Source organism: Lissotriton vulgaris, chromosome 4_1, assembly GCF_964263255.1.
Source record: "Lissotriton vulgaris chromosome 4_1, aLisVul1.2, whole genome shotgun sequence".
In the NCBI taxonomy this organism is placed as follows: domain Eukaryota; kingdom Metazoa; phylum Chordata; class Amphibia; order Caudata; family Salamandridae; genus Lissotriton; species Lissotriton vulgaris.
Genome location: NC_141691.1, coordinates 1,460,511,840 through 1,460,530,551, shown reverse-complemented (window position 1 = coordinate 1,460,530,551; position 18,712 = coordinate 1,460,511,840). Strand labels below are relative to the sequence as shown.

Below are 18,712 nucleotides of genomic sequence, written 5' to 3'. Positions count from 1 at the left end.
TTAACAAAACTTCATGGTTTGGAAATGTAATCACACTGCCTGCCATGTGGACCCTAATGTGCCTCACACTATTTAAATGTATTGATTTTACCACTTGCTCAGCAGCGGGTTTCGATTAATCAGCTCTTCATGGGCCTCATGTTTGCACGAAGAAAAGTGCTAAAACTTTCTTCCATTCATGTATTCAAATACATTTATTTCTGGTTCATTGACATTTGACTACACTAAAAGTTGTAAGTGACTACATTCCATTACTACATTCTTTATTGGGTGCTGTTTGCATGGATATGTGTTTTTACTGTAAACAATTCTTCGACTATTGTGAGGCTGTTCCCATTTTCCACTCAAAATTGCTTATCCTAGGACAGTATGTGATAATGGGGCATGGCAAACCCTGTCAAAGAATCAGAGAATATTTCGCCCTTATGCAAGCTATTTTGTCTCAGATCATGCTCTGCTTGTGTGTGGGCTTGTTACATTTCGAAAATCAAGATGGATGACATGGTGTTGTCTTTTGAGAGTGAGTCTGTTTGAGCCCCCAAGAAACTCAATGAACCCAAGAAACAAGATAAACCCCAGGAGTTCAAGCTCATAACTACATGTATAAGAAAACAATATCTGTTTATCAAGATGTCATGTTAGAGTAGGGTATCATATTTTCAGATCCGAAAACTGTAGAACAATTGAGTTGCCATAGAGATCGACCTGTGAACACAATCGAGTGCCTTTTATCCTGCATTTCAGAAACCGTATTCAAAAGCGAAATTCTTTGCATTATTCAGTTCAAGGTTCAATAATGTACAAACGTCAATCGAATCTAAAATATCTATGTGGTAGTTACCTTGTGCCATGACTTTTTGATAAATGAAGGTAAGTTATCAGTCATATTTGACGTGCTCACATCCATTTTTGACTGGCACTATTAGATGTCCTTGGTCATAAGTAATGCAGAATGCAGTACATGGTCCAAACAAAAGAGATTGCTTGAGGTGGCAAAATGTGCTAAGAATATGTGTGAATATTTATTTTGTTGCATTGTGCTTCAGGAGAAATGTGTTGTGGTGCTTCTTGGGCTGTTGTGTTTTTATGCTGCAGTAGAGCATTACGTTTTTGTGTTTGCACTGTAGCTGTAATGTTGTGCTGTTTGCCTGTTATGATTTAGTAATGTTGCTATGTTGTTTTGTGCAATGTGATTGTGTTATGTTCTGTTGGGTAATTTAGAGGCAGCAACAAATGCTGCTACATTTCTATGCATAAGCAGCCCATTCCTTGAATGTTCAGTCACACACAATCATTTACCACTGTTTATGGAGGCAACTTCCTACTACTCCAGCTGTGATAAAGTCCTAAATGTTTTAAAATATTGTAGAACACTCACCAACACTTTCTGGAACAGGCTGAAAAAAAAGAAAATAGAAAGTTAATCAGTTCAGTTCAGATCAAAATCTGTATTCGATCTTTAGAAAAAGATCATAAAAGCACATAATAAAACACAACAGTACATTATACCTTTAACAACAGTTGTCATAAATAACAAACAATCCATCAAATTACCACCACATTATATGTATAACAAAAATCATTAAAAATCAATTAAGGTAGGCTGTAAAAAAAAATGAATTGACAAAGCAAACATCAGGACTGCCACCTAACTCCCCTCCATAGACTTTCTGCAGTGGATGGCCATTTTTTAGAAAACAACACACAATATAACAAATATCTGGGCTATTTAGCATTTGGTGATAGATTAAAGCATATCTGCATTTATGGAAGGCTAGCTTTTTCAAAGTGGATTTAGGACAAAGCTGAAAAGATTTCTGATAACGCTGCAAAAAAAGGTAAAATGCAACATAGATTTCCGTGCAATACCATTGCAAGAGAAAGTAGTAATTGCCTCTTCAGAAAAGCACATTATGCCCCAGACGTCTCCAGACCTAAATCTAAATCCCAATGTGTGAGCTCCAAAGTAAGATACAGTGCTGTGTGTCCTGTCACAAATAGTATGTTTTCTAATGACTTCTTGGATTCTCTGTGAGGAAGTACATTCAGCATACCTAGACTTGACCACCCTCTTATCAGTTTAAGTAATTAAACCAGGGACACTAAACAATCCAGGGAGACCAATGTAAGGAAAAGATTTGCTAGCGTTGTTCAATCATGGGATGGCTAAGGCAATCCACAATCACTGCTCTGTTAAAGCACCCTCATTGTTACTCCACACACTCACCCAAAGCAGGAGAGGCGCCAGTTTGATGGAATCTAAAATATTATATAAATTCAATCAAGAATGCAAAATGAAATTTGCACAAGAAGGCGGGAGATTCATCAACTGCCCACAGATTGTATTTTCTTCTGTCTGTATGGCAGTAACATTATAATGTCCCCACGCCCCTGCTCTGTATGTTGCTGTAGGGACACATTGTATTTTATAGACTTTAAGATAGGGGGAGATAGTGGTCCTACGATCCTTCTTGGCTAGATTAAAAAGGGATCCTGCCGCTCTTCCAAGTCTCAGACGTGCTGTGTTTACTTGTGGCTTCCAGGAATTGCCTGAATTGAACACCATACCCAAATAGCAAAAATTCCTTACTGCACTAAGATGTTTCTCATTCAGATTTAAGACGGTCAATAATTCCATACCAGGCCCACAAGCCATTATATGGGATTTCCCAAAATTTGTTTTCATGTCTAAGGTACCCATGATTGATACAAAAGATTCTATTAAAATAGGCAGATCACAGGTGTTCTAGTCAGCAAAACTACGTCATTGGCATATAATAATGCCAATACTGTAGAGTTGGCAATTTTTGGCACATCCCCTGTAGAACTTATTGAGTGTTCAAATCATTAATATACAAAATAAAAAGCACTGGTGCCAACACGCACCTCTGACGTACACCGCTTGCTAGCGGAAAGGTGTCAGAGAGTTCCCCTCACTGTTCATACCATAACCTAGCCCCTAGTTGCTCATGAAGGGTGTGTAGAAAATTAAATAAAGGGACTTCTACCCCTGATTTCATTAACATCAGCCGCAAATTACTTCTGTTTACACAATCAAAACTAGTTGACAGGTCCATAAAGGCCAGGTAGAGTGGTGTATTTACTCTCTATCAAGTGAAAATTCAATCACTGCTCCACTGTACCTAGCGCAAAAAATAAATCTTCCTGGCTGGGGGATAACATTTGATTGTCAGTGGCCCATGACTGCAGAGCTATCAACAAGGGAGATCGGTCTATAACATTAGGCGACTCTCTATCTCCCTTCTTGATGATTGGCACAATCATAGAGAGGGTCCAAGACTCGGAAATCCTGCTACACAAGCAGGTATTGAATAAAGTCATTAGTAAGGGACCCCATAAATACAGATTGCATTTATTAAGATCCATGGTGATCCCATCAGGATCCGGAGCCTTACCACCTGCACTGGACCAAATTGCATCTTCTACTCCCTGTAGAGTAACTTGGAGGGGGGTGGTGTGCTGTTGTCGTATACTTTTATACTCTCTAGCTTTCTCCATTCGATATATATGGGTGAAATGCTTAACCCATTCCAGGCCAGAGATATTGCAGATTAGGAGTTGATTAGGAGGAGCGTCTCACTGCTGAAGCCTTTTGACTATCTCCTAAAATACCTTACTGCAGTTCTGGGCAGCTGCTGATTTAAGAGTTTCCCAATCTTTGTTGACAAAAAAAGTTTCCTCTACATGATGGTCAGTTTATAATTCTGTCTGGCCGCCTGAATCACCCTGACAACCCTAGGAATCCCAGCCAGCACCTTTCTCAGGCGACAATTGGCACCTAAAGATTTCACATCAAACCATTGCAGGTGCTCTAAGATGGGTTTTAAGGGTTTCATTAAGACATTCTGAATTGAGTCACAGAGTTGTTGATGACAAGAGAATAAAACATTCCCTGAACATTCACCTAGGCACCCTAAAAAAGCTGACAAGTTCTTTTTAAGAAGACGGTCCAGTGTTGCAGTAGAGTCTTTAAGGTGCCACGCTACCCCTAGGCCGTCTTTGGAATGCTGATTAATACCAGTTAACAGTGTTTTGACCCTATCTAATGGTAAGACTCCTTCAACTGACCTGGGGTTGTGATCACTCCATTGGATCTCTATCACCCCGCTCTTAAGGTACCTCTGATGGAAATATTTGGAAACCAAATATGTAACGGAAGTTGACATTCGTCCTCCTCCTTTATACATTGGCTTCTTTAGACAAGAACCCTGGAAATAGTTAACTATATCGAAAAGATCCAGACGGGAAACAGAGTCCCTCAGCTCCAATCCCCCTGAGTGGAGGAGCAACACCTCACTAGCCCCAAAGCTGAAAAATAAAACAGCAATAAAAATAATTTATTACCATTTTATTTTTCAGCAACCCGTCCTGAACTAAGTGTCAGGATGGGGCGGGCCAGTGCTGCCAAGTGGCAGCATTAGAGAGCTATGTGCTTTAAAATATGCATGTCTCTTTGGACAACCGTCTGGGCCTGGCCAGCAAGACATGCACATTTTAAAGTTCTCTAAAAGGTTCGGGAAATCGCAGGCCTCCAGTGCTCTTAGGAGCACTGAGGGAGCCTGCTCTATCCAATCCAGGCTCTGCTTTCACTGTGAAAGCAGTGCCAGGATTGGGGAGTGCTGTTTCCTGCATTGGGAGCTTCCGTGTGGAGAGAAGACACCCGAGTGAGGAGGGCACCGTGCTGCAAGATAAAAGGTAAGTCTATTTTAATTATTATTTGTTTTTTTGCCCTACCATCCTCGGTCCAAGCCAGCTGCCACCGCAACCAATTAGCATCCCATAATGCAGTATCAGGAACAGAGCTCAGAGAACCAAGCACATCTTTACCCAACTTCGAATTGAAATCCTCACATATTAGAACTTGTAAGTGAGAGATGTTACCCTTCGACAGAGATTTCAAACCCATAATAAACTGAAACAGTTCATCATACAAACAACAATGAGAGTTGAAAGAATGGTGTTGTAGAAATTAACCAAATTAAAACAATGAGCTGAGACAATTATTAATATGCAGAGCCTGGTATGCTGTGCTGTCTGTATATACAACAGAGACTTTAATTCTGAGGTGTAATTTAACTCAGATAGAGAGACCCCCCTTAGCTCTCCCATTGGATGAGGCCATAGCAGGACATGAATAACGCGAGAATACTTTACACATAATGGGTGATACTTCCCAAGTCTCCTGCAGAACAGCAAAAGCATATTTATCAATGAAAGACAGCCAATCAGGGTTAGAAATCTTGTTTTTGAGCCCAGCCACATTCCAACTTATTAGTGTAAAATAATTACTATTACAAGTCCCCACGACATCCTGTCCCCTGTCTAATATCATGTCCCCCTGGCTGGCAAGTTCAGCAGTCGAAGTAATACTGGGTGAAGATAATTGGGTACAATCAGCTGTTTGCGGCTTCTTTTTTTTTAACAGTAGGAACCTCAGTCAGGGGAACATGAAAGAAGGCGTCAGAATACTGTGACTCAGAAGTCTCACACATCATCCTCTGTTTCGGTTCACTATATTCAGCACATAAGCTCAGATTCTGAGGACCAGTAAAATGTCAATCCTGACCATCGAGGTCCATTAGTGGTGCAAACCGGTTTTTACAGGTAATATTATAACCACCAAATATATTATGAGCTGATGGGACCTAAGACGGGACTAGGTGTTGCCCAAAATATGAGGGTCTATAGAAAAAGCCAAAGGGGGGAATGTTGAAATTGCACACCATATTCTGGAGCTGATTATTTGACTCATGATTAGAATTTAACAATGAGGGGACACTGGCCAGAACAACAACATATGACAACAGGCAGGGGAAGTTTTTTGACAGGTAGCTGGAGAGACTGAGGTGAAGGATGGGTCTCACGCACTGTAGAACAGGGTATAGCTGGGACACAGAGGAATTGGTTGGGCCTGTTGCATGGGCTGGTATGTTTGAAGAAACATCTAACTGGGAAATGCGCCGGACAACTGAGGGGCAGTGTGACTGCTGGGTGTATGAATGCTGGTTGTCGAAGGGGCCGTAGAAGGAGGGGAGGATAGCTGGGTGGATACTGTTGAGATTATATTCTTGGGCCCACTTGTAACGGTCTTCTGTTGTTGCTGACACAAATCCTGAATTTTTCCCACTACTGACTCCAATTCGTCCAGCATGTTCCTCAGAGAGCTCAAACACTCTTTGAGTAAGACTGTAAACTTCCATAGAACAGAAGACCAAACAAAATCCTTGATGACCCCATAAAATTATAATCTACCCCGCCTGACGGGGTTGACAGTTTTTCAACTGTTCTCTAGGTCTTTCGCTTGCGCTTGGCGACTGGCGGGGGTGCGGACAACAGAGAAACCAAGAGTTCCTCACTAGGCTCGAGGAAGTCAGTATAATAGGAGGCCGCCCCCTGGTCCAATTAAAAACTAAGCTATCTAGGTTTGGTGGATCAGACATCACTGAGGGAGGAGGAACAATTCCAGTGCATCTTAAGGACAGATGTCTCTCGCCAAGCCAATCTCTTTTGTTACAACACTCATAGTTCTGGACAAAAGTGAGTCTTTTGTGGTTGAGTTACACCCCTCCCCCAGTATAAACGTATTACGTGTTGCTTTCCGTTTGTCCATAAAGACCGATATCACCGACTATTTATGGCAGAGTAAATGCATGTAATATGCCGTGGAGTATCCTCACAGACTTTGCCACAGGACCAAACAAGACAGTGGGGTTCTATAAGGCCATGCCCACTTACTTTTAGTACTTTTAGTAACTCTTCAAGTCGGCATTTTAAATTTCTTGTAAACAGGCAGAAGCAGATCACAAAGCAAAGAGACGGGCCCAGCCCAGCCTTGTCCGGCCACGGATGGGCGCAGATGCGCCCGCCCTTGGCCCGGGCACGCCTGTGCACATCCTGTGCTGCGGGAGTCCCTGGATGCTTTTGTAGTGTCAGCAGTCAGGTCCCTCCTGTAGCTGAGAGGGTGGATGTTGGGGCAGGACTTTAAGTGGGCCGGGTCTCTCCGGGTCTGAGCACCGGCAGTTTTTTTAAGGGAGACTGTCTTTTATCCCGGACTGCAGTGACAGCCTGCTGTCGCTGCAGTCCGGGAAAAAGTGCCAGGGCACAAAACAGAGCCCGATAGAGACCCGTTTAGAGACTGCAGGCACATCATGTGCGCTGCTGACGCTGCTGACACTGCTCAGTTCTCACTAGTGGAGAAGTGACGGCATGAGGCCATGCCAGGTGAGCGTTGTAGGGGAAGGGAAATCCTTTAAAGAGAGTCATTTTCTCTCTGGATTTCCCTTCTCTCTCTGCGACTCAGGTGCAGCAACATTGTTGTGGCGTCACCAGGACTTTAAGTGGAAGCTTTCTCAACATTATCGACAGGCCAAAGTTGCTGCTTATTTAACTTTTGCAACTACCAACCATTGTCAAAGCCAATAGTCCTGACTTGTTGTAGGTATGATGTTACTTGTTGTATCATATTTAGATGCAATGACACAAACAGCAAAATACAAGTTGGCCAGCACGCTATGCTATGCACAGATTTTTGGTTTACGAGTTTTAAGCCTCGCCCCTGATTACATTGGTCACGCTCCTTTGAGAGACCCCCAGTTTTTTTATCCCACTTAAAGCCCTGTGTTGGGGGACCCAGTCCCACCAAGCAGGCCGTCCATGAAGGTTCAGGCAGAGCAGAGTTGCGGGCCTCTGGCAGCCCAGGATTAGTAGAAAGTTACTCACAATACATTGTAAAGTACCAAGTGTTACGTATAACATATGTCTGACTTTTTTTCTTCAACCCGATTAAGGTTACCTCTCCTGAAAGCCAAAACACACTGCAGTGCAAACTGATGTGCTAAGGAGTGTCTGACGGACTGTTTTCTCAGAACACCCAGGACTTAAAGCTAAGATATTTTGCAATCAGATATCCTAAATAAAGAAACCGAAGAAATGTAATTTAATTCACTATGAGCCTTTTTACATAGAGTGGCAGCGATAGCATTAATAGTATTGGTGAATTACTACTCGTGAAATTACATATCGCCCGAGCCTATTTGGTTCCTGAATATCAGCCTATCAGTATTAAACAATAAACCTTTTTTAATCAAATACATGCTTTTCCCTTTTTGATAAATAACCTCAAATTCTTCCACATTACATCTTGTAGTTTCTTCGAAAAAAGTATTATTTTGGCTACAAATACCAGCTTTTAATTTTTTGTGGAATTCTTTTTTAATTCTCAAGCCTTACCTTTTTATGTTCATCGGGTACTCACAGGTGGTACCATCACAATGAACTGACCCTGCTTTGCCTGCCCATGAAAAGCATTTTTTTTCACAAAGTAGAACTGCAAAGAGTAGTTCTTTCCCAATTTCCTCTCACCACTCTTTCATGCCTTGGTAAATTGTAGGAAAAAAGGTTACAATGTTTAATCTATATACTCTGCTCCTTTAAATCTAAAGATGCTGAGAAGCCGTAAGCATTCATAATGCGAAAAGACCTAAACCCAATAAGGCACTGCTGTTTTAGGATGACCCCAAAGCAGCTTCAGTTAAATTACTATTGATTTAACACTAAAGCAAGGATATATTGTTCATGTCCCCATTTTTTTCAGAATAAAAGTAGCTCAAAAATATCAGAGCCCTATTTAACAAAATTAAAAGAAAAGATCAATTCTTAAAGCATGCCACCAGGCCAACATTACAATATGGATATTCTGAGAATCAGGTCTGAAAAGGATAGGTTTTTAAGACTTGCAAATCCATGTTGGTGCCTACAATAGAAAACATGGGAGCAGCCAGATGGAATACCCCCACTTTGAACCATACAAGTAGGTCGTAGTTAAATTTGCAATATTTCTTTTATGGCAATTAAGCGAAATGTGAAAAAGTTATGCCAAATTGCACTTTATTCAGGTAATTTACAGCTTATGCATTTTGTATTCGTTTTTAAAACAAAATGTGCCCGCATTTTCGATTCATTCACTTTCTTCCTGTGCTCCGCCAGTAATATTTTTACCCCGAAAAAGTCTCCGTTACACAATGTGGCTTAATGGTGTAATCACAGGCATTTTGTGTGACAGCTGTAATGTGGAATATTGCAAATTATACAACAGTATGCCACTGTAAATACAATTTCACATAGGTCTAATTATTTTGTTTCCATTTATCATTTTATCAGTGTCAAACAAAACACCACTTTTTATATCAAAATTCAAAAAGGAGTAGGAAGTGTGGGCTAGTGGCCAGAGCTTGCAACTTTGTAACTGGGGACAAGGCTCAAGTCCCGGACTTGGCTCAACATCTTGTGATTCTGGGTAATTCACTTAATCTCCCCCAGGTGTAAAAATGTGTATCAAAATCTCTCACTCATGTAAAACATGTAAAGCGCTCTTGCTTTTCCTTTTCAATAAATAACCTCAAATCCCTCCCCAAACTAAAACTTGCCCTTTTAAAAAAAAACAAATGTTTTGCCCAAAAATCTCAACTTCCCTTTTCAGTATATATGTCTTCGGTTTACAAGCATTAGCTTGCCAATTTGATCAAGCACTCACACATGCTACTGTCACAATGAGCCACCTCACATGCCAGCCATGCCTATCATAAGCTAACGGGTTCCACCATTATGCAAGAGGAGCATTATCTTAAGGGTGGACACTATTAATCTAATGGTGAGCCCAGTGTATCAATAATTGCCATCATTATAAATTGAACTCAATCAGCCCAGGAGTGAGATCCATTATTTAGAAGCTGACAATGTGGCATGATTGGACACCTTTGTGGGAGGGCCTGTATTATTGCAGGACTTGACTCCAAAATGACAAATGTTTATGAGAATGTGCTGGGATTAGTCACTTCCATACCACGAGTTGGTCCCATAATGTCAGTGGATGGACACAAAACGGTAATAATAGCCACCATTGTGCCGGTGCCAGAATTACACCAGGAGTGACTGGGGCTGTAGAATACATACCACTGCTGTACAGCGGAATCAACTGCCATTGAACCTCAGGTCTCAGCTGAACCTGATCAGTTTGGGAAAACAGCTAAAAACCTGGGGGCATATTATCAAGCCTGTGCGCTAAAATTATCGCCACTTTATCGGCCGAAAACGGCCGATAAAGCGGCGATAATGGGCTTGATAATATGCTCTATGGAATTCCAATCGAAGCACATGTTAGATGTGAAGACATCTAACATGGGCTTCGATTGGAATTCCACAGAGCATATTATCAAGCCCATTATCGCCGCTTTATCGGCCGTTTTCGGCCGATAAAGCGGCGATAATTTTAGCGCACAGGCTTGATAATATGCCCCCTGGCTATTCTCCTCCCCTTGCTAATATTGTCCTTCCTAATCATTTCCTTCCTTTTCTTTTTTTCCTTTGCTGACTCTTGCAATTCTGCTGGTAGTGCCAACACGTCCTTTGGGCAATCGTTGCACTTTATTAATCAAATCTAATGTAATCTAACAGCGTTAAAGGGGTGTACTAAACTTTTTTTAATTAATCACTAGTATGCTAGAAGTGAACCTCATAGTAGATAAAGATGCCAGGAATAAATGGTGAATGGTTGAGTACCTCGGCAGTCTATTCATGGCACCAGGTATGAATGTATGACGTTACAACGCATACATTCACAACGCATACCGTCACAACACAACTTTTACAACGCAAGATCCATTACAACGCATGCTATTACAACGCATGCCATTACAACGCGTTCCATTACAACGCAGATGCTATTACAACGCATGCCATTACAACGTAAGTATAGGGAAGTATATCATTTTATTAATAATCCGTCCTTTCAGAAGTCATGTCAGAACAGTCAACTCACAACTGCTCAAAACAGCGCCATGAAACCTTGGTCAAAGTGCGCTTTACAAATTGGTTATAACATAACATAACATAACAATATTAATTTAATTTTAATTTAATTACAATTTTTTTAAAATAATTATTTAAATTAGTTTTTAATTTTATTTAATAACATTTAATTTACTATTCTAACTTCAGGGGGGTGTAATAGTAGGGTAAGTGTTGGATAGTGTAGGGGTTACAATTACTATTCTAATTCCAGGGGGTGAAATATTAGCGTAAGTGATGGATAGTGTAGGGGTTAAAATTACTATTCTAACTCCAGGGGGGTGTAATAGTAGGGTAAGTGTTGGATAGAGTAGGGGTTAAAATTACTATTCTAACTCCAGGGGGTTTAATTAAAATAAATGTAATTCATTTTAAATTTAGTTAAAATATTAAAATGTATTATAAAACATTTATTATAATAAATTAAATTACAATTATTTTAAGAAAAATAATTTAAAATTAAATTAATATTATTTTAATTAAATACTTACCCATAGCAATCTCCCGTAACTGTGGTCTCTGTTAAGTGGCGTCTTGCAAGACGCCACTTAACAGAGACCGCAGTTACGGGAGATTGCTGTCAGGACCGGTTCATTGATATATGATGGGTGATTAGTATGGACAATTGGAGGAGTATATATATACATGTCCGGCTTTTGGAATAAAACACAAACTATTGGATGCTTGAAAGGATTATCTTCAGATTATATTTTGTGTTTATGGTGAATAGCCCTGAGGAAGTCCGTGGTTTACTCCACTTAGGACGAAACACGTGTTGGCGGCTAAACCTTTCGCTTTGAAGAAATACATTGAAATAAAGAAGAAGTTTGGAAGATCCACTATATAAGGAACCCAGCCCTTCAGGAAAATGCATGGCACCCCATGTGGTGCGATCAAGGATCCTCTCTGAGCCCCACCCTCTTCAACGTCTACATGAGCCCCCTCGCGGCCATCGCACGCCAACACAACCTCAACATAATCTCCTACGCCGACGACACCCAGCTGATCCTCTCCCTGACCAACGACCCCGCCGCCGCCAGAGCCAACCTACACGAAGGGATGAAAGAGGTAGCCGAGTGGATGACGACCAGCCGCCTGAAACTGAACTCGGACAAGACGGAGGTCCTCATCCTGGGCTCCTCACCCTCCGCCTGGGACGACTCCTGGTGGCCTTCCGCCCTGGGCACCGCACCCAAACCGACAGACCATGCACGCAACCTGGGCTTCATCCTGGACTCCTCCCTCTCCATGACCAGGCAAGTCAACAACGTCTCCTCGGCGTGCTTCAACATCCTACGCATGCTACGGAAGATCTTCTGGTGGATCCCCACCGAGACCAGGAAGACGGTCACCCAGGCCCTCGTCACTAGCCGACTGGACTACGGCAACGCCCTCTACGCCGGTACCACCGCCAAGCTCCAGAAGAGACTCCAGCGGATCCAGAACGCCTCAGCCAGACTCATCCTCGACATCCCACGAACCAGCCACATCTCCGGACATCTGAGAGACCTTCACTGGCTCCCCGTCAACAAAAGAATCCCCTTCCGCCTCCTCACCCACGCACACAAAGCCCTACACGACCAAGGCCCGAGCTACCTCAACAGCCGAATCAACTTCTACGCTCCCAAACGCCACCTCCGATCAGCCAACCACGCCCTCGCCGCCGTACCCCGCATCCGAAGAGCGACTACAGGAGGAAGGTCCTTCTCCTACCTGGCCGCCAAGACCTGGAACTCCCTCCCGACCGACCTGCGCTTGACCCAAGACCACCTCTCCTTCAGGAAGAAGCTGAAGACCTGGCTGTTCGAGCAGTAGCGGCACCCCCCCACCCCCAGCGCCTTGAGACCCTACGGGTATGTAGCGCGCTCTACAAATGTCATTGATTGATTGATTGATTGATCATCTCTGTGTTGTCATCACCACTATGGATCTTTCACTTCTGATTTTTGTTACCTTGTTCGTTCTTTTTTCTCCAACTCAAATCCAACTTTGCTCTAATTCTTTTCCAGCCCTCCCTATTGATCGTGAAGTTCCAGTGCTCAGATTACTCCCCACCTGTCTCATCCTTCTTGCCTTGGAAGTTTATCTGCATATTTAACTTTTTCCTACATTTCAGTGTTAAGCGGTAGAGTTGCTACTGGAAGAAGTTATCCTTTCCTCTGGCAAGGAGGGAGAGAACTGCTTGACATGCTGCAATGACAATGCTTTCTTGGTTCAGGTACCATGATGGATCCATTCCAGGACCTTGTCGCTACATGTCAGCAGCTATCTTAAGAACGACAGCAGTTGTGTATTGAAAATGCAGCCTTTGACAAACCTTGGCTGAGTGAGCTGTACACCTTTCGGTTGCAAGCTCAAGCGTATTATGCTTCTTTTGGATATCCCACACAGATAAAGGATTTTTGCATTCTTCAGTGGTGCATCTTGCCCAAACCCTTCCAAGGTTGACTAAGGATGGGGTGGATTGTAGGAGTGCCCAGAGCCAGACTACTTGTGTCGGACTCTTGGTGGCTACCCTACTTTCTTGACAGCTTTCGAAAAGCTATGTGAAAACCCACAATAGAGTATTCATCTTTCTGAAGTTTAACAAGATAATATAGATACCTTAACATATATCCTCTATTTCTGACAGCTTGCTCCTGAAATTAACCAGGCAGAGATAACCCAGAAGGGCTGGTGCAGGCACACCTTGAATGAGGAAATCAACGACAAATTGATCCACCCTCACCATCCTACTTCTGTCTCTCAGCTCGTTGCCCTAGTACAAAAAAGACTATCATTAAATACAAGGATACTCATTTATGTGTGTGCAATCAGTTCTAAATGTTGGTCTTCACTTATTTCCATGGTACCTGGGACACAGCATTTCACTTGTGTGTTACTTTATAGACTGAAGCAGGAACAGTTATTCCTTTGCCAGTGCATCTGGAGTGTGAAGCATCAGGTAAGTATAACGTTTAAGAAAGGGGAGTCAAACATAACATCGCCAATATGCCCAGAAGGTACCTATGCACATAAAATCTGATGATGGATCATGTATGGTATCAAATCCAGTAAAGGATGTATCTGGCCTTTACCTATGCCTTTTGGTGCCCACAATGATAACCCTTTTTGCTCAGTACATCCATATTTGGTCTAAACCTTTTTTGGGGCCTTTCAAGGGATTAGTAATAAATTGATGGGAGTGTAGTGTATCCTGTTAGGCTCCGCAGATCACAATCCTGTTTGGGCAGGTGGGTTAGCGGTGCAGGTTTCCAGGGGCTGTGACTGAGTGATGTGCATCTCCTTCAGGTAGTGAGGTGTGGCAGTGCAAGGCGTCCCAGGGGTACAGATTTCTGCACTTACCTACACACATCAAGGATAGAGAACATGCGCACAGCACACCAGGCACATGCACACAGACATGTGCACATTTAGATACATGTACAGTCAGACAGACACAACCGCACGCATATTACAACCCGCAAACAGTTTTCTTTTGCTTTAATCAGTCTCTCTTGCTTTGGGTCATAATTCTCTGCTGTTGCCTGCACCCTTGTCCTCGCCACTGACTTGGCATCTCAGTCCCTGTTCTGGCATGCGTCAGCGCTCTCTTTCATTGGGATTGGATCATCATGAGGCGGCTCTGCATAGTGATTGGCCCTTTGGCAAGCCCTACACCGCCAATCACAAAGAGTGAGAATGTGGGTAATAGTCGTTTTTTAATGTTTCTTGCTCATCTCTAAATTGCACATACAGCGCCACCATGTGGCAGCTGTTATGAGTGCTTATTCCAGCAATTAAATTCCGGTTCTGGCAATTAAGTGCGGTACTGAGCATCGGAAACCACTGGCTCAAATAAAGCACTGCATGCTACATCGGTCAGTCTCTCTATGTGAAATCCTTCTGCATAGACTCAAAAAACACAGACAGAATGACTGATCATAATGTGTCTGTGCTGTCCTTACTCCAAAAACAAAACTGTTGCAGGCGAATACTACTATGAATGCAGAGGATATGCTATGCACAGAAGTCCTTGTGGCAGAGATGTTTTAAAGCACGGGCAAACTGGTCTATGGCCCAGGGCTCCAGCATTTAAGGGGCCCTCTGATAGAACCAGCTTTGTTCTGCAGAGTCCCACTCTGATGACCTTGAATAATTCTTAAACAGATTGTTCTAAACACTGTTTTCCCTTTTTTTGTATTTAATGTAATTGATGTGTGAGTCTATTATGTACATCTTGTAGAGCAATGTTGTGTTTATATTTCATAAAACATCCATAAAAACATTATTTTAGATCTAAACAGACCCATCATATGAAAAAGGGAGGGTGTCACAGAGATTGTTTGCAGTAATATTAGTGAACTGCTGCTGTGTTACAATATTGAAAACACACTTCACTATCCCTGAATATTAGATGTAAACACATTTAGAATTTGGAGGAGTGGACCTGTGCTCTGTCAGTGACCTGAACAAAGAGGGTATGGAAGATCTGAAATTGGATCATTAATTCAAAGCTGTTCTGAACAGGGGTCCCCAATATTCTTTCAGCCCAGGGCCCCCAAAATCCTTAAGATGTTCCTGCCTGGTGGTCGCAAAGATTTCCTTCTGAGGGTATGTTTCAGTGGTAGGCTTCTGAGAAATGCAGCTCAAATGAAGACTGCAGACATGCCTTCCTTTAAGCAGCAATTGTACCGACAAACAAAGAAGAAGAAAAGCACTGTTTCAGAATTCTTTTTTTTTACCCAATAATTTTTAAGGGCCAGTAGTATCAAGAATTTATACTGTTACAAAATTGGGCCGTTGGCCGACCAGAAAAATGCATTTTGATATGTTTTGTTCCCAAATTGCTATTCAGTAACATGTTACCAAATCACAATTTGGAATTGCGAATACATACTGATTTGGTATTAGGAAGGGTCATGCTTAGGGCATCCGTTCTTAATATGAATCGCAGTGGTATGTAGGAGTTTTTAGCAACCGAAATGCAAGGGCTAAAGATTCACATTTTACCTCCTACTTCAAGTAGGTGGTAGCTCATTTAGCAACATGAAGGGGTTCCAATCGGACCCTTCCCCTTTGTGAATGTGGGTGGCAACGTTTTGTAAGAGCAGGCAGTGGTCCGACCGACCACTGCCCACTCTTAAAAAAACAAAAAAAAACTAATTTTTCTTTTTTTTAATGCAACCCGTTTTCCTTTAGGGAAAACAGGCTGCATTTTAAAAAAAATAGATTACTTTATTTAAAAGCAATCACAGACAGGGTGGTCTGCTGAACCCAGCAGGCCCCCATCCTTGTGTGATTTTAGCGATTCCTAAAATGTTGCAAATTGAGACCTATCTCATCAATATTCATAAGGTAGGTCGGTTTGCGACCCACCAGGAATCGCTAAATAAAACTCTATGGTTTCATACATTCGGAATGGCCATTACCTAATTGTGATCCACAGAGAATCACAATTAGGTTATCGCTATTTCCAATATTAGTACATCTGACCTCTACTTGCCAGATTTAATTCATGTAGCCGGTGGCTTCTTCATTTTCTTTGAAAATCTGCATTAAAGAGGGAAGGTGGTGTCTGAAATGACGTGCCAACCCAATGAGACTAGAACTAGTCCAGAGCCAAACTTTTGGTCCAAGCCAGGCTCAGCCCTTGCATGGCTCATCATCCTGTCCACTGCACAGGGTCTGCCCTTTGGGGAGAAACTGTTAGATGGCCCACACAAACGTGGCCTGGAGGTGGACTGACGCAGTCAGGGCAAAGTGCAAGTAACAGGTCAGTCTACGCGCACTATATAATATTGTCTCTGTGCTTGGGCAGTACGATACTGTCATGCATCAGTTCTGTGAAGCTGAACATGAAGATTACTTTTAATGAATACAATCTCGCTTTCCCAACATTTGCTACATCACAGAGGACATCACTACTCCTTGCTGCAGAGTTCTTCATGCATGACAACCACCCTAGTAATTTGATGCACAAATTCAGCTGTGCTCTACTGAAAACTACACCCAATATAATGAATAGGGATCGATCTTACTTATTGGTGCACCATTTATTGTCATCATTCAGTCGGGTGATCTGATGACAGTGAGTGATGCTGATGATCCCGTCTAGCAGGAGCTGGTTTTGTGGTTCTGGAAATCGAAACTGTACATTTTGATTCCACACTTCTAGGGAGACATGATTGTATTCTTACGCCTGGTGGTAAGGCTTTACAACTGGTGGTGCCATGAGTCTAAATATCACTGTGGAATCCAAAATACTAATACAATCAGTCTATCAATCACGACACTTGTAAAGTGCACTACATTTCCGTGAGGATCTCAAGGTGCTGGGGATTGGGGCGTGATGCTACTGATGGAAGAGCCAGGTCTTGAGGAGTCTTCTGAAGGCCAGTAGGTCTTGGGTCTGCCGTAGGTTGGTGGGGAGGGTGTTCCAGGTTTTGGTGGCGAGGTGGGAGAAGATCTACCGCCGGCGGTCGTTCTTCGGATGCAGGGGACTGTGGCATGGGCGAGGCTGGCGGAGCGGAGCTGGCGGGTGGGGGTGTGGAAGTCTGAGTCGTCTGTTGAGGTATGCTGGGCCGGTGTTGTGGAGAGCTTTTTGTGCGTGGATGAGGAGCTTGAAGGTTATCCTGTTGTTGACGGGGAGCCAGTGCAGGTCTCGCAGGTGGGGTGTGATGTGGCTGCGGCGGGGGATGTCTAGGATCAGACATGCAGAGCCGTTCTGGATGCGTTGCATTCGTCTCAGGAGCTTGGACGACGTTCCTGAGTAGAGGGCGTTTCCGTAGTCCAGCCTGCTGGTGACGAGGGCCTGGGTGACTGTTCTTCTCATCTCGGTGGGGATCCACTTGAAAATCCTGTGGAGCATTCTGAGGGTGTTGAAGCAGGATGAGGAGACGGCATTGACCTGCTTAGTCATGGAGAGGGTGGAGTTGAGGATGACCCCTAGCTTGCGTGCGTGTCGGGGCTGTTTCTAGTGTTGTTGGCCACCTGAAGTCATCCCAGGCTGAGGGGGTGGAGCCGAAGATGAGGACCTCTGTCTTGTCTGAGTTCAGCTTCAGCCGGCTGTTCCTCATCCATTCGGCGACGGCCTTCATTCCTTCGTGGAGGTTGGTTTTGATTGTGTGAGGGTCTTTGGTGAGGGAGAGGATCAGCTGGGTGTCGTTGGCGTAGGAGATGATGTTGAGGTTGTGCTGTCGGGCGACATGGGTGAGGGGTACCATGTAGATATTAAACAGCGTCGGACTGAGAGAAGAGCCCTGGGTACGCCGCAGATTATTTCGGTGACATTGGAGCGGAAGGGGGGGGAGGCGGACGCTCTGAGTTCTGCCGGAGAGGAATGATGTGGTCCAGTCCAGGGCCTTCTCTTGGATCCCAGCGTCGTGTAGGCGTGTTCGTAGTGTGCGGTGGCAGACCGTGTCAAAGGCGGCTGACAGGTCCAGGAGGATGAGGGCTGCTGTTTCTCCGTTGTCAAGTAGGGTCCTGATGTCATCAGTGGCAGCGATGAGGGCGGTTTCAGTGCTGTGGTTGCTGCGGAACCCGGACTGGGACGGGTCCAGGATGCTGTTCGCCTCGAGGAAGCGGGTCAGTTGTTTGTTGACGATTTTCTCAGTGACCTTCACCGGGAACGGGAGCAGGCAGATGGGTCGGAAGTTCTTGAGGTCCTTGGGGTCCACCTTGGGTTTCTTGAGTAAGGCGCTGATCTCTGCGTGCTTCCAGCTTTCCGGGAAGGTTGCTGTCTCGAAGGAGATGTTGATTACTTTCGAGAGATGGGGTGCAATGGCTGTGCTGGCTGGTTGAAGATGTGGTGAGGGTATGGGTCTAACGGTGATCCGGAGTGGAAGGTGTTCAGGATCTCGCTGGG

At 43.5% G+C, this 18,712-nt stretch overlaps 1 protein-coding gene across 2 annotated transcripts in view; it reads right to left on the bottom strand.

The window, feature by feature from the left end:
* The window catches only part of MEP1B (meprin A subunit beta), a 318,018-nt gene that overhangs the window by 238,080 nt on the left and 61,226 nt on the right, over positions 1 to 18,712 (bottom strand). Inside the window, exon 2 of one of the 2 annotated variants that reach the window (XM_086965692.1) lies at positions 1,379 to 1,397. The exons of the other annotated variant lie outside the window; for it this stretch is intronic. Coding sequence (XP_086821818.1) covers positions 1,379 to 1,397 — 19 coding nt within the window. The remainder of the gene's footprint in view (positions 1 to 1,378; positions 1,398 to 18,712) is intronic. 2 annotated transcript variants of the gene reach the window in all.